The sequence below is a fragment of the Balaenoptera borealis genome (genome assembly GCF_965194805.1).
Source record: "Balaenoptera borealis genome assembly, chromosome: 14".
NCBI classification, from domain to species: domain Eukaryota; kingdom Metazoa; phylum Chordata; class Mammalia; order Artiodactyla; family Balaenopteridae; genus Balaenoptera; species Balaenoptera borealis.
The window spans coordinates 91,957,298-91,971,333 of record NC_138875.1 but is presented as its reverse complement, the minus strand read 5'-3'; the positions used below and the strand labels follow the sequence as shown (position 1 = coordinate 91,971,333).

General features: G+C 44.7%; 1 protein-coding gene across 21 annotated transcripts in view; it reads right to left on the bottom strand.

Annotated features, from left to right (window-relative positions):
- The window catches only part of ZNF140 (zinc finger protein 140), a 59,678-nt gene that overhangs the window by 5,750 nt on the left and 39,892 nt on the right, over nt 1-14,036 (bottom strand). For 17 of the 21 annotated variants that reach the window (XM_082355126.1, XM_082355127.1, XM_082355128.1 and 14 more), the window contains 3 exons: nt 4,026-4,112; nt 2,385-2,511; nt 1,874-2,041 (listed from right to left, as the gene is read on the bottom strand). In XM_082355126.1, coding sequence (XP_082211252.1) covers nt 1,874-2,041; nt 2,385-2,511; nt 4,026-4,112 — 382 coding nt within the window. Of the gene's footprint in view, nt 1-1,873; nt 2,042-2,384; nt 2,512-3,630; nt 3,717-3,739; nt 3,866-4,025; nt 4,113-7,836; nt 8,126-14,036 lie in introns of those variants that run through there. The other 4 variants (XM_082355119.1, XM_082355120.1, XM_082355118.1 and 1 more) reach the window with 4 other exon arrangements.

Genomic DNA, 14,036 nt, shown 5'->3' with positions numbered 1-14,036 from the left:
ATCACCATTATACTTTGTGTCTTTATAATTTTGGCTACTTCAAGTACCTTACATACGTGGAATCATACACTATTTCTCCTTCTGAGACTGGCTTATTTCACCCAGCATAATGTCCTCAAAGTTCATCTACGTTGTAGCAAACTGCAGTATTTCCTTCCTTTTTAAGGATAAATAATACTCCATTACATATACACACACCTCTACCTTGATGAGTTTTGACAGGACGTATACCATCTTTTCCCTCTCCTCCACCCAGTGCATCAGAATCCCATGGAGAAGTTTTTCAAACTACTAATGCCAACTGGAAAATTCTAGAATGAACATGTGTGATGAGGGGTAGGGATGGGTATGGAAAGACAAGTCTGGAGAAAGCGACAGAAAACACGGACGCGTTAAAGTCCTAAAAATCTTCCATGTGTTCTGTAACGTGGAAGATAACTCAGGTGCGTTATCTTCAAAATCTGCAGCATCCATTAATCAATTCATCATCTGAGTTTTTAAGGCCATCACCCGTTATACTTTTCATTTTGATAATGAAGTTCCCATAGCTCGTAGATTCCCTTAAATTCCAGTCGATTAAGCACATACATGGAATTTCAGTATTTCTTCTGACAACAAATTTCCCATTAAAAATGTAAACTGCTGGTTATAGTCAGTTATTTTTGGATACTTGTCAACAGACATCCAGGAAAGCCTGCTAAACTGAACACATGAATGGAAAAAATAAGGACAGGAAGAAATAGGGAAATGAAAGGAAACAGAGAACAGTCTTTCCTGCCATGGCCCCAAAGCAGCTGACTGATCAAGTACTTCCCAGTGTCTGAGGGACCTGCCCTGAGACAGGTACTGGCTACAGTCACCTACGAGGCCCAATGTAAAAAAAGTCAAAAACAAAATTTATGACATTTAAAAGTAGAAACAAAGTGGAAGCTCAGAAAAAGAAGGAACCTGTACTTAATAAGCCAAAAGGTTTCACAAAAAAGGACTGGAGGCAAAACACAGAGGACGACTGAGACACTGGCGACTTCATTCACATCACACTCACAGCCTGAGGTGCAGGGAAATGCCTGACATGAGTGGACGTGAGTGCCAGAGGATTACGAGGTGCCTAGACTGCACTGGGCCTGGGAGGCCATGTGTCCCCAGGAGCCCACGTGGGTCACTAGCACATGGAGTCGGCCATCGGCAGCAAGATCCAGACAGCAACCCCCCAGATGGCTGGGCTAAGGAGAAAGACATCAGAGCACTGAGCTTAGAGATAGGGGTCAGAGAGAGCATTGCTCAGAGAGAACAGAGCAGGAGGAAGATGAAGCACTGCCTTCGTTTCTTAACCCAGAAGGATGATCTTCTCTACACAGGGAAGCTGGGGAAAGGACTGATGCTAGGAATGCACACAGTGGTCTGCATTTTACAGATATTAAGATTAAAATGAAAAAAAATTAAATAAAGAGCTAGATTATAATGAGAAAACAGGTGTTTTTGAGAGCAGCAATTCTGGAAAGGAAGGAGGGTTAAGTCAACAGGGATTGGTGAGGCCTCTGCTGCAATTTGCTAACCGGCAAAAAACAAACTCAGAGCAGGGGCAGGCGATGGGGTCCCATGGCAGAGCTTACACAGAGCAGCAGATCAAAGGCTGTGGGAAGGGACACAGGACAGGGAAAAGACAGGCAAAGATAACAGAATAATTCTATGAAAGATAAGAGAACGCAGATGCTTGAGTTAGTAGTAATTATCAGGAAAGCAATATGAACAGGGCTGGAACCAAGCACTGAAACAGAAAGATAATTTTCATGAATGCAAATGGAAGTGTGACAAGACTGTAGAAAGCAGACTAGCAATGGGGAAACCGAAGCTAAATAAACCCAGTCCTCACCTTCGAAATGCGGAGAACTAGTGACCACTCTCGCCAGGGACTCCTGCCCGGAACGGGCGGTCTGGTCCTCACCTGGATGGGTCTCTTGGTGAATCCCTCTCTCCACCAGCCACGGCTCCTCCCCCTTCTCCAACTGCAGGATCACCTCTGGCTTGGGAAGCTGATGCCCTGTTCCCAGTGAAAGATAAAGAACTGGGCGAGGGTTGGGCGCTCTGGGCTGGACACAAAGAAGCATCCCAGTTCAGCCCCAACCCCCGGCCCCTTCAATAGTCCTGGGAGGCTCTGAAGAGTAGACAAGGTAGGGCTACAGAGGCGGCAAAATACACATTTCTTAAAATTCAACAAACCAATTTTTTTTTTCATAAAAGCAGAAGGAGCACGAAAACCCTGTTCCATGCCCCAAAGAAATTAGGTCCCTGGCCCCAAGCTCACACTCCAATGTATGCTTCAGGCTCTCCATACCTTTTGATCAATGAGGAACCCAAACCCCCCAAACAGAGGTCCATCTCACCCAAGGACATCAGGTTTCTGTAGTTCTCCAACATCACATCTTTGTACATGAGCTGCTGAGCAGGGTCCAGCAGCTTCCACTCCTCCCTCGTGAAGTTCACAAGTATGTCCTTGAAGGTCACCAGTGTCTACAACACAAAGCAAATTTGAGCCTGATGTATATCTCTGCTCTCCCTTTCCCGAATATTGACAGAAAGAGAGATTAGGCAGATAGCACTTGGGTAGGGAAACAGGATAGAACAGAATTCATTCTAGGAATGAGTAGTATTTACGTTGAATTCTGGACAAGTCCTAAAAGGAATGGTATTAAGTACGTACTGTCTAGAAACCAGTTCCATGTTATGCTTTCAGTTTAGAAACTGTCAGAAACACTTTCATTTAAATCAAGTATGTTGTAAACGGCTAAAGCAAGGAGAATCAGTTAATCTACACTTATGTGAAATAATTAGAACCTAATACAAGTCAGGAGAAGAAGGGAAAAACAGTCTTGAGCTCAAGTGCAACTTTACACTTAAGAGACCAATCTAGTCATGTTTTATGACCTAAAATAAATTTCCAAAACATTTTTCCTAAATATTGGTAGGCATTTAAAAAATGGAGAAGAGATTATATTTTAATAGTAACAAAACAATAGATACAGAAGCAAGGCCTTTATTAGATACATCAAAAGGATCTATAGATGACACACAGAAAAAAACCCATTTGAATAACTGAGCATTTCTCATCAAAGACTGTGAAGGTAAAACGACAGTGGAATAGTGGGGATTTTTTAATGCTGAAAGAAAAGAACTGTCATGCTAGAATTTCAATTATTAGGTGAAAATATCTTTCAGGAATGATGAAAAATACATTCTCAAAAAAGTTAAAGAAACAGGATTTGTTACCAGCAGACCTGCTCTAAAAAGAATGCTAAAGGTAATTCTTCAGGCAGAAGGGAAATGATACAAGAGAGAAACTTTAAATCTCAGGAATGATGAATGAGAAAGAAAAAGAGTAAATATCTGGGTAAATACAATAGACTACTTTTCTTCTCTTAAATCCTTCAAAATATGTAGGACAGCCAAAAGCAAAGACTATGCTTTTTGGTGGGGTTTTGAATACACGTAGAAGTAAAGTATGAGGGATCATCTAGGGGCAAAGCTCAGTGAGTCTGAAGGAGGGTCCCCCACCCATCTCTCTGTCCCCAGAAGACCCACCCTCCCCCGGGGCTCTTCCTGTCTTGGTTGCAGTTACTCCTGGATAATTACCTAACTTGTCCCCAAGCTCCTCCACAGGCAGTCCCCAGGGAGGAATTAACACACCAGACCCACACCCAAGACCACCAGGGACCAGGGAATCCCTCAGAAAGGCACCAACATCCCAGTTCTGTCATCATCTTGAAGGGAGAAAGCTTGCTGTGTGCTCAGTCATTCCTCACTGTGGACGAAAGAGCATCTCATCAGAGTCCTCAATATTTCACACATTTCTGTTCCAGTTGTGTTTCTTTGATATGAAAGGAAATAAAACTACAGCTATAAATAAAGCAAATAAACAGTGCTAGTCTACTGGAGGAAGTGTCTGAGATACGGACCCCTTAAGAACCCTTAACTAAAAAGGGATTCTCAGCCGGAAAACAAAGAAGAAAGAAGGCAGCCCAACTTACGTGAGACCGGGCAGTTAGCAACTCGGCCTCCATGCCCTCCTCGTTCCTGACGCTTCCTGAGTAGCAGGAGATCCCGAGCAGGTGAAGCTGCGGAAAAGGCAGAAACTTGAGGAAAGGTGCTGTGACCTGGGGGTCATTAATCGCGAGCCTAGATTCCCTCAGACCAACTGCTGTACTTATACATCCACACATCCAGACGACATCTGACTGTTCCAGAAATACACCTATAGTGCCCGAAATCCCCAGGAGTAGGAAGAAAAGAGCTCCGAAGACTGCCTCTCCCGCACCCTGCAATCTCTACAGTTCCACGCTAAATTTCATTTGGAACTGAATGGTTCTAATACATCAAATCCTCTTATTTTTTAAAAATCCTTTTTATTACTGAAGTATAGCTGATTTACAATGTTGTGGTAGTTCCAGGTGTACAGCAAAGTGACTCAGTTTTACATATATATATATATATATATATATTCTTTTTCAGATTCTTTTCCCTTATAGGTGAAAAGGGAATCATACGATATTTGCCCTTTCATGTCAGGCTTATTTCACTCAGCATCATGCTTTCAAGGTTCATGCATGTTGTAGCCCGTATCAGTAGTTCACTCTAATGGCTGAATAATACTCCATTGTATGGACCCACCACATTTTGTTTATCCACTCATCTGCTGACGGGTATACCTAGGAGTGGAATTGCTGGCTCATCTGGTAATTTTACGTTTAGCTTTTTGAGGACCCACCAAACTGTTTTCCATAGTGGCTGCACCATTTTACTTTCACACAAGTAATGTACAAGGGTTCCAACTTCCCCACATGCTTGCCAACACGTGTTGTGCCATCTTTTAAATTATATAGCCATCTTAGTAGGGGTGAAGTGGTATCTCACTGTGCTTTTGATTTGCATTATTTTCGTGTGCTTACTGGCCATTTGTATATCTTCTTTGGAGAAATGTATGTTCAAGTCCTTTACCTATTTTTAAATTGGGTCATTTGTCTTTTAGTTGTTGAATTGTAGTTTTTTATCTATTCTGGATAGTAAACCCTTATCAGATAATATAACTTCCAAATATTTTCTCCCATTCTGGAGGTTGTCTTACCTTTGTTGTTGAAATATACTTTTGCCAAATATAGAATCCTAAGCAGACAGGTATTTTTCCTTTCAGTGCTTCATATAGCTCCACTCCCAGTGCTCCAGGAATCAGAAGAGCTTTCCAGCCTGGCCAGCAGTAATGGCCACAACCCCCATGTGAACGCCACATGCTGTTCCCTGCAGCTTCCTCCCCCTTGTGTGCTTTGTGTGATCACTCAGGGGCACCCTCTGCACTCTGTGAAGGCTGCTGCCCTGCCCTTCGCAGCCTCAGCTCTGCATTCTGGACTCAGGGTCTGCTCAGCCGCTCTCAGCTTCCCCTTCCTCTGCTGTAACCTGGAAACCCTCTCAAGGCAATAAACCAGGGCAGTCAGAGGGCTAACCTGCTTGGTTTTCCATCTCTCAGGGATAACTGTCCTTTGTGGTCTGATATCGAACGTCTTTAAACGATTGTTTCATGTATTTTGTCTTTTTGTTGTTGTTGCTGTTTGTTTGGGCAAGAGGATAGGTAAATCCCCTCCCTGTTACTCCATCTTGGACAGAAGTAGAAGTCTATAAACACTGCACTTTTAACTTGTTTTAAATTTAGATTGTATCTTTAATTTCCACCCTTTGAATACTAGGTTTGAATATTTTCCGTATGTTTATGTTTATGGCTCTTTTGTATTTGCTTCCTTTTACATTGTTTGCCCCCTTTGTCTTCTGGAGATCTTAAGGATTTCCATTTCAATTCTACCCATACTTATTGTACATGAACAAAAGCACTAGGGTTTCTGACCCCTCACCAGTGCTAAACTGGTTTTCACCAATGACACCTGTTATAGAGGCACTGCTGGCCTCTCAATTGTTCTTGAACCTCTTTATTGACTTTGCTAGCCCCTCACCTAGTTTTCCTCTATATATCTTGGTACTTTTTAGTCTTCTCTAATGACTTAAAAAATTATGATTAGATGCAACTAGAGACTACCATACTAAGTAAGTCAGAAAAAGAAAGACAAATACCATACGATATTACTTATGTGTGGAATCTAAAATATGACACAAATGAACTTATCTATGAAACAGAAAAAGACCCACAGACATAGAAAACAGACTTGTAGTGGCCGAGGGGGAGGGGAGGATTGGGAGTTTGGGGTTAGCAGATGCAAACTATTATATATAGAATGGACAGACAACAAGGTCCTACTGTATAGCACAGGGAATTATACTCAATAGCCTATGATAAACCATAAAGGAAAAGAATATGAAAAAAGAGAATGTACACACACACACACACACACACACACACACACACACACATATAACTGAATCACTTTGCTGTACAGCAGTAACTTTTTTTTTTTTCTTTTAGCCACATCGCACGGCTTGCGGGATCTTAGTTCCCCGACCAGGGATTGAACCCACATCCTCAGCAATGAAAGCACAGAGTCCTAACCACTGGACCAGCAGGGAATTCCCTGTACAGCAGTAATTAACACAACATTGTAAATCAACTATACATCCATTTTTAAAAATTAAAAATACTAATAAAAATTAAAAATTATGATTAGCTTAAATGTAGGTCACCCTTTGTTGCTTCTCCGTCTTTCTCAGTCTCCGCCGTATCAATGGCCCCCTGGGCACTTCCAGGGCACGGAGCACACCTACTTGTTTTACCCCATGGTCCATCCCATTGTTGGCTCACGACAGTCTCAGTGTTGGGCTAGAATGAACAGATCACTCTGTCCTCTGCCCCTATGTCTTCCCCAACCTCAAGTGCATATTCCCAACTGTGGTTAACAGCATGGCTTCTGCAGCCAGACAGCCTGGGTTCAGACCCCACTCCACTGCTCACAGGTGGCTTCTTAACCTTTCAGTATCTCGGTCTCTTCATCTGTACAGTGGGGACTAAATAGTGCCTACCATAGGGTTATTACGAGAATTAAATGAGTCCATATTTGTAAAACACAGAAAACAGTGCCTGACACACGGTAAGGATTATCTGCTTGTTAATTAAAAACATACACGACATCTAGGGACAAGTAATGCAAGTATCTTTCTGGACTCTGTCCTCTTAACATCCAATCAGTTACTACAACCTGTAAATCCCCTCCTAGACGTTTCTCTAGCCCACCCCTCCAGATCCCACGGCCTTGGCTCAGGCTTGGCTTCCCCGCCTCTGGTCTTTCTCACTCCGATGAGTGTCCACATCAGCATCATCTCTGTAAAACACGTTAAGTTGCGCTTCTTGATTAGAATTCTCTGCTGATCTCCCAGTACTCACAGGAAAATGGACCAAGTCCTCAGCAAGGATTTAGGGTTCTTTGTGGCGGGCCCTTTTCTCCCTCACTAGCCCTAAATGTCCCATCAAACTACCACCCACCCCCCCACATCCATGCTGCACCACCTGAACTGCCCAACCTCTTCACACGCCCTAGTCCTAGGCCAGGAAGGCTCTGCCCTTTCATGCCGCTTGGTAAAATCCTACCCATCCTGCAAGATCAAACATCACCCTTTCCTATGTCATTCCCTAATTTCTCCAGGAAGGTTTAGTGTTCTTTCGCCTCTGTGCTCCCACAGTCCCTAGGACAGGAAGCAACATGAACTGAACAAAAGTACAGCCAGAGAGCACAGCTACCTGCCCAAGGTCATGTCTGCTTGGGGTGAGGTCACTGATGCCAGGCACAGGTCTGTCCTTACTGCTTTTAACCCTTCCCCAGAAACTTGAGTAACTTTAGCTGAACACACCAGCTGTGGGAGTTAAGACACAGAAGCGGACACGTGTTCTCTGTGGGGTATCATCAGAGGAGCACAGGCTCATTTCCAGGAGTCAGAATCCAGTCAGCAGGATGGAAAGGTGGGATGAACGCATGTGTTCCTTGTTCACACCTTCTTGCTCCAGATGTTTACCAAGGGCTCACGAACCACATGCCAAGTACTATTCCAGGGGCTGAGCCCAGAGCAGTAGCTGTTCAGACAGGCCCCTCCCTCACTGAGCTCAGGTGAGTAAAGGCTGAAATAACCAGGGACGTCCAGCCTGCATAAGAAATTACTTGGGTGAAGCAAGAGAATGGTCTTCACACATTTACAGATCCTGTGGAACAGGGATAATATATATATTTTTAAACATTTTGTGTTTTATTTTTTTGGGTACGTTGGGTCTTCGTTGCTGTGTGTGGGCTTTCTCTAGTTGTGGCGAGCAGGGGCTACTCTTCGTTGCGGTGCACAGGCTTCTTATTGCGGTGGCTTCTCTTGTTGTGGAGCACGGGCTCTAGGCGCACGGGCTTCAGTAGTTGTTGCACACGGGCTCAGTAGTTGTGGCTCATGGGCTCTAGAGCACAGGCTCAGTAGTTGTGGCTTGCAGGCTCAGTAGTTGTGGCTCACGGGCTCTAGAGCTCAGGCTCAGTAGTTGTGGTGCATGGGCTTAGTTGCTCTGCGGCATGTGGGATATTCCCAGACCAGGGATCGAACCCATGTTCCCTGCATTGGCAGGCAGATTCCTAACCACTGCACCACCAGGGAAGTCCACAGGGATAATATTTATTATGAGTTGTTCCAGAGGGCAGAATTTGGAAAAATGTGTGGAGTCACAAAGAAGTCAATTACAAGTCAATATAATAAGACACCATTAATCAAACGACACCTGGTAACAGATCAGGTCACGGACAGAGGCAGGAAATTTCTAGTCACTGATAAACTTTCAATAGGATCTTATTTAAAAAGAAAAAAAAAAAAACTATATACAGCCTCCAGTTTACATGGACATCTAAGGTTCATTCCAGTGACTCTCCTGTTTTATGATTTAAAGCAAATAGTCTTATGTCACCCTAATTTCCCTTAACGCCCACTTCTAGATAATTTATTTAAAACTTTATCTAAACTGGCGGTTTATAGCCCTGACTGCACACTGGACTTTCTCCCTATATTAATAAATTATTAATACTTGGGTCCCATGCCACCCTTCCCCACCAAGAGAGTCTCATTTAATTTTCTGGGGAGGGAGCACTCCAGGTGGTTCTGACGTGCACCATGGTTGAGAGCCACTGATCCAAGCTGTCATGGAGTCTATTTAATTCTCAGTTTCTACCATTTCTTGGGGGTAATCAGATCCTTTCATCAGACACCAGATTTACAAAGGATCTTCTTATGCAACTGACCAAAACTGACTTCTCTAACGTAACAACAGATATTGCCAGGGGAGGGACACCGGAATGAGTTTTCATTTGTATTTAGGGAAACAGCAGGTAAGCTGATAACTATTGTGATCTTCTGTCATTTTTCTAAATCATTCCTGAACACTTTACTATGATCCCGGCTGTGTCCCAGGCCCAGGGGATAAAACGTTAGTGAAGCATTTATCCCTGCCCTCAGCAGCTAAGTCGAGCTGAAGAAACCGACCCCCATGGAGCACAGACGGCAGCCAGCACGAGCTGGGGGTCTCAAGGCTGAGTCTAGCACGAGCTGGGGGTCTCAAGGCTGAGTCCAGAGCACAAGCTGGGAGTCTCAAGGCTTAGTCTAGCACGAGCTGGGGGTCTCAAGGCTGAGTCCAGAGCACGAGCTGGGGGTCTCAAGGCTGAGTCCAGCACGAGCTGGGGGTCTCAAGGCTGAGTCCAGAGCACGAGCTGGGGGTCTCAAGGCTGAGTCCAGCACGAGCTGGGGGTCTCAAGGCTGAGTCCAGCACGAGCTGGGGGTCTCAAGGCTGAGTCCAGCACGAGCTGGGGGTCTAAGGCTGAGCCCAGCACGAGCTGGGGGTCTCAAGGCTGAGTCCAGAGCACAAGCTGGGGGTCTCAAGGCTGAGTCCAGCACGAGCTGGGGGTCTCAAGGCTGAGTCCAGCATGAGCTGGGGGTCTCAAGGCTGAGTCCAGAGCACGAGCTGGGGGTCTCAAGGCTGAGTCCAGCACGAGCTGGGGGTCTCAAGGCAGAGTCCAGAGCACGAGCTGGGGGTCTCAAGGCTGAGTCCAGCACGAGCTGGGGGTCTCAAGGCTGAGTCCAGAGCACGAGCTGGGAGTCTCAAGGCTTAGTCTAGCACGAGCTGGGGGTCTAAGGCTGAGTCCAGAGCGCGTCTGAGTTCAGGCAGATAAGCGAGGGTGGGGAACCATGAACAAAGGCAGGGCCTTCGACAGTGACGTGGGGGGAGAAGCTCGACGTGTGGCCGTCGAATGTGGGGCAGGGCAGGGAGCAGCCAGAAACAGGCCAGGTCGAGGTCACAGAGGCCCAAAGTGCCATCCTCAGAAACACAGACTCTTGCCTACATGCTGTCAGCTGGGCAATGACAACAGATGTGTCTGCCTTTGAGGTAGTTGTGTGATGGACTAGAGGGGGATGAAACACCTGCAAAACCAGGCAGGAGGGAAACTGTGATCTAGAAGACAGGAACACAAAGGAGGGCAGCAATGGAATTGATTAGATGTGGATGGGAATACAGGTTAAGGGTTCAAGGTGACCCCAGGTTTCTGGGTGACAGAATGGACAATAATGTCTGGGGGTAGGACTGGTTGTGCACACGGTGCATGAGCCAGAGAAGGAAGAGGGAGAAGGACACGTTTAGATGTGAGGGTTATCCAGCTGTATCACCCGCCATCCACATTTCTGTTCTACCTGGATCTACTCAAGCTGCACAGCTATATTCTCAAACAGGACAACTTCTTGAGGGGGAGTGGGGGTGGATCTTTAGTCACAGATTTGGGGGTGATGTATTCATCTACTCTGATGCGGGTGAAGGAGACAGATGGGGTCTAAGGGAGATTATACATCCCTGGGACATGATTCCTATAAAGCCCACCAGGAGACAGAATATCTGGTAAAGCTGGGTAATGGCATTATCAGATGACACCATGGCAGTGTATAAAATCAACCAAAGATACCATGGAGAGTAAAATAAACTGTAGGACCAGAAAATTGTGGGATAGGGACTTCCCTGGTGGCGCAGTGGTTAAGAATCCGCCTGCCAATGCAGGGGACATGGGTTCGAGCCCTGGTCCAGGAAGATCTCACATGCCGTGGAGCAACTAAGCCCATGCACCACAACTACTGAGCCTGTGCTCTAGAGCCCGCGAGCCACAACTACTGAAGCCCGCGTGCCACAACTACTGAAGGCCGCGCACCTAGAGCCTGTGCTCCGCAACAAGAGAAGCCACCACAATGAGAAGCCCGCGCACCACAACAAAGAGCAGCCCCCGCTTGCCGCAACTAGAGAAAGCCCGCACGCAGCAACAAAGACCCAATGCAGCCAAAAATTAATTAATTAATTAATTAATTATTTAAAATCATGGGGATCTAAAAGGAATAAAAATTGTGGGATAAATTAGCATCTAGGAAGAAAACAGAGGAGAAAAGGAATCCCAAAAAGGAAGCAGAGAAAGATCCACCAGAGAATGAGAAGATCTACAGACAGATCTATAGAAGAGCTGTAGAGATGTATATCAGAAGCCAGAAGAGAGAATTTCAAGGAAGGGAGGATTAACAGAGTTCAGATGAATTAGGCATTCTAGTGCCCTGACTGGCTAGATGAGGGTTCACTAAAGCGGGAACAGCAGACAAATTCCACAATAGGGCTGAAAAGTTTGGAGGCGAGAACAGCAACGAAAGGGCGGAGCTAGAAGAGGTGGTAGGATCAAATGGGGACCTGGGCGTGTCTGTGGGCGTGAAGCAGGGCAGGGGTGGGCTCAACAGCTGGGAGGGAGGGACCAGGCTTGCAGGCAGGAAGCCCGCAGCAGCAAGGTCACTGCCCTCTGTGCCCTGCTGCCTCCGCTGTCACAAGTCCTCCGACCCTCACCCTCTGTCCCCCTGTCCTACCCACATAACCCAGGGCAGGCTCCCCGTTCCAAGGTCCTCAGCTGAATCACATCTACACGGTTCCTGTTGCCAATAAGCTGATGTAGCCACAGCTTCTGGCAGTTAGGACGCAGATGTCTTTTGAGAGCTGCTATTCTGACCACCACCAGGGCAGAGATGGCCTGAAAGAAGCTTCCAGCACCAGCAAGAAGGCTATGGAAGTTACGATCTGAGGCACAGAGGTTCCATGCACAGCTCTGATCACAACCATCCACATTCTGGGCCCTGACAACCTTTCAACCTGCAATCCTACTGCACTTGCCCCATGTTCTCTAAGCCTCATTCACATGCCACCTTTTCCAAAAACCTTCCCATCGTCCCAGAGAAAATCCCTGGAGCCTTTTGCCCACGCTCCTAGCACTTCAACACTTGGCTCATTTGTCCACCTCCCTGTAAGATGAAGAACCACTTGAGAACTGGGATAACCTCACTCTAAAACCTGGAAAGAGGCCAGCACAGTGCTTTGTGCTTCGTATTTGTTCACTCAGCATTTGTCAAACACTAGGCGATAACTTGTGGTTTGTACATATGTCTGCACTCAGGGCAGGCAATGGAGACTGGAATACCCAGTGCTTGAGGACCAGCGCCCATGGACCGGCGAGACCTTCTCGGGGATAGCGTTTCGCTTGGGCATATGGAGTATGTAATTCTTAATAAAAGAGAACAGATCTCTTAAGGTTCTGAATAAGTTCACTGGTATTTGGCATCTGTGAAGGACAAGGGATCATCAGCAAAAGGACACAGCAGCAGAGACAGCAAAGACATACTCAAAGATACAAAAGGCAAAGATTGTGCATCTGTGAAAACTCAACAAATGGACACTCTCAGGTTGTGCATTTCTTTTTATGTAAATTTCACATCAAAAGCAAAAGCGAAACAAACATTAAATTCTGGTTAACAATGCACATGCATTCAGAAGTATTTCAGGAAAGCATACTGATGGCTGCAATTTACTTTGAAATGCATCCCAAAAAAGAGGGACTGATGAAGAAAGGGACAGACAGATATATGTTCAAATTAGTATAGTAAAATGTTAATGGTAGAGTCTAGGAGGGGAGGTTACAAGTATTCACTGTAAACTTCTTTCAGTTTAGCTGTATGTTCAAAATTTTTCATAATAAAATATTGACCAGAAAAGGTAAGGATGAGACAGCAGAAAGGTATTGTGTGGAAAGAGGCAAAAATTATGCTCCTGGTGTTGGTTCTAAGCCAGAGATGCATATACAGCCGGTGACACACCAGTCCTGACCTTGCTTCAGAGCCAGAAGATTTAAGACCCTGGCTGATCTGAGTCATGCTATAAGGAAAAGTACAGGTGAAAGTCTATTGTAAGCAAAACGGAGATATCACACAATGAAACTCCTTTTTCCTTAAAACAAACATTTTAAAAAACTAAAATTTTTTTAAACTATATGCTACTAAGCCTTCAGTGCTTGAATTATGTGATGAAAACCAAGGGAACTCATCATTTCTAGGAGTATTTTTCCTTTAACAGAAACATTTTCTCATCTAATTAAAAGGAAAAGGAATGAGTCACTTTCATAACATTTTTAAGAAGATGGAGATATAAAAGAAAGAAAAAATTGCATGGGGTTCTTTAAAAAAACAATCCTAGTAATATTTTCTTGGCAAGTGCATTTAAGCCATGAACAGAACTGTTCTCATTCCTACTCATCCTTTATTCTTATTTATGACTCCTAGTATTATTTTAAAGTTTTCTCTTATTATTCAGATACATTTCTAGTTAAAATTACTAGGTATCTTCTTCCTGTTGTGAACAGACTTTCTTTTACAAAGGTATTTGCAAATTTGTTACTGAGGACAGTTAAGCAATCTGTTTATATGCTCTTTCCAGTCCCTTTACTAAACTCATTGATATTAACTAAATCTCTTGTACATGCTGGGGATGTAGTTAATTAATAAGATACTGTGTCATCTCTTTCCCAGAAGGTACACCTTGTATCTATGTAAATACTATTAATATCTTTTCCTAAACAAAAGTTTGAGATGTTTATATAAAATACTGAGAAGCAGACTTCATAATTTAACTTATGATATATATCTCAAATACTGGCCCTGTGACTGGCACATGCTAAGAGCTCAAGAAATATGTG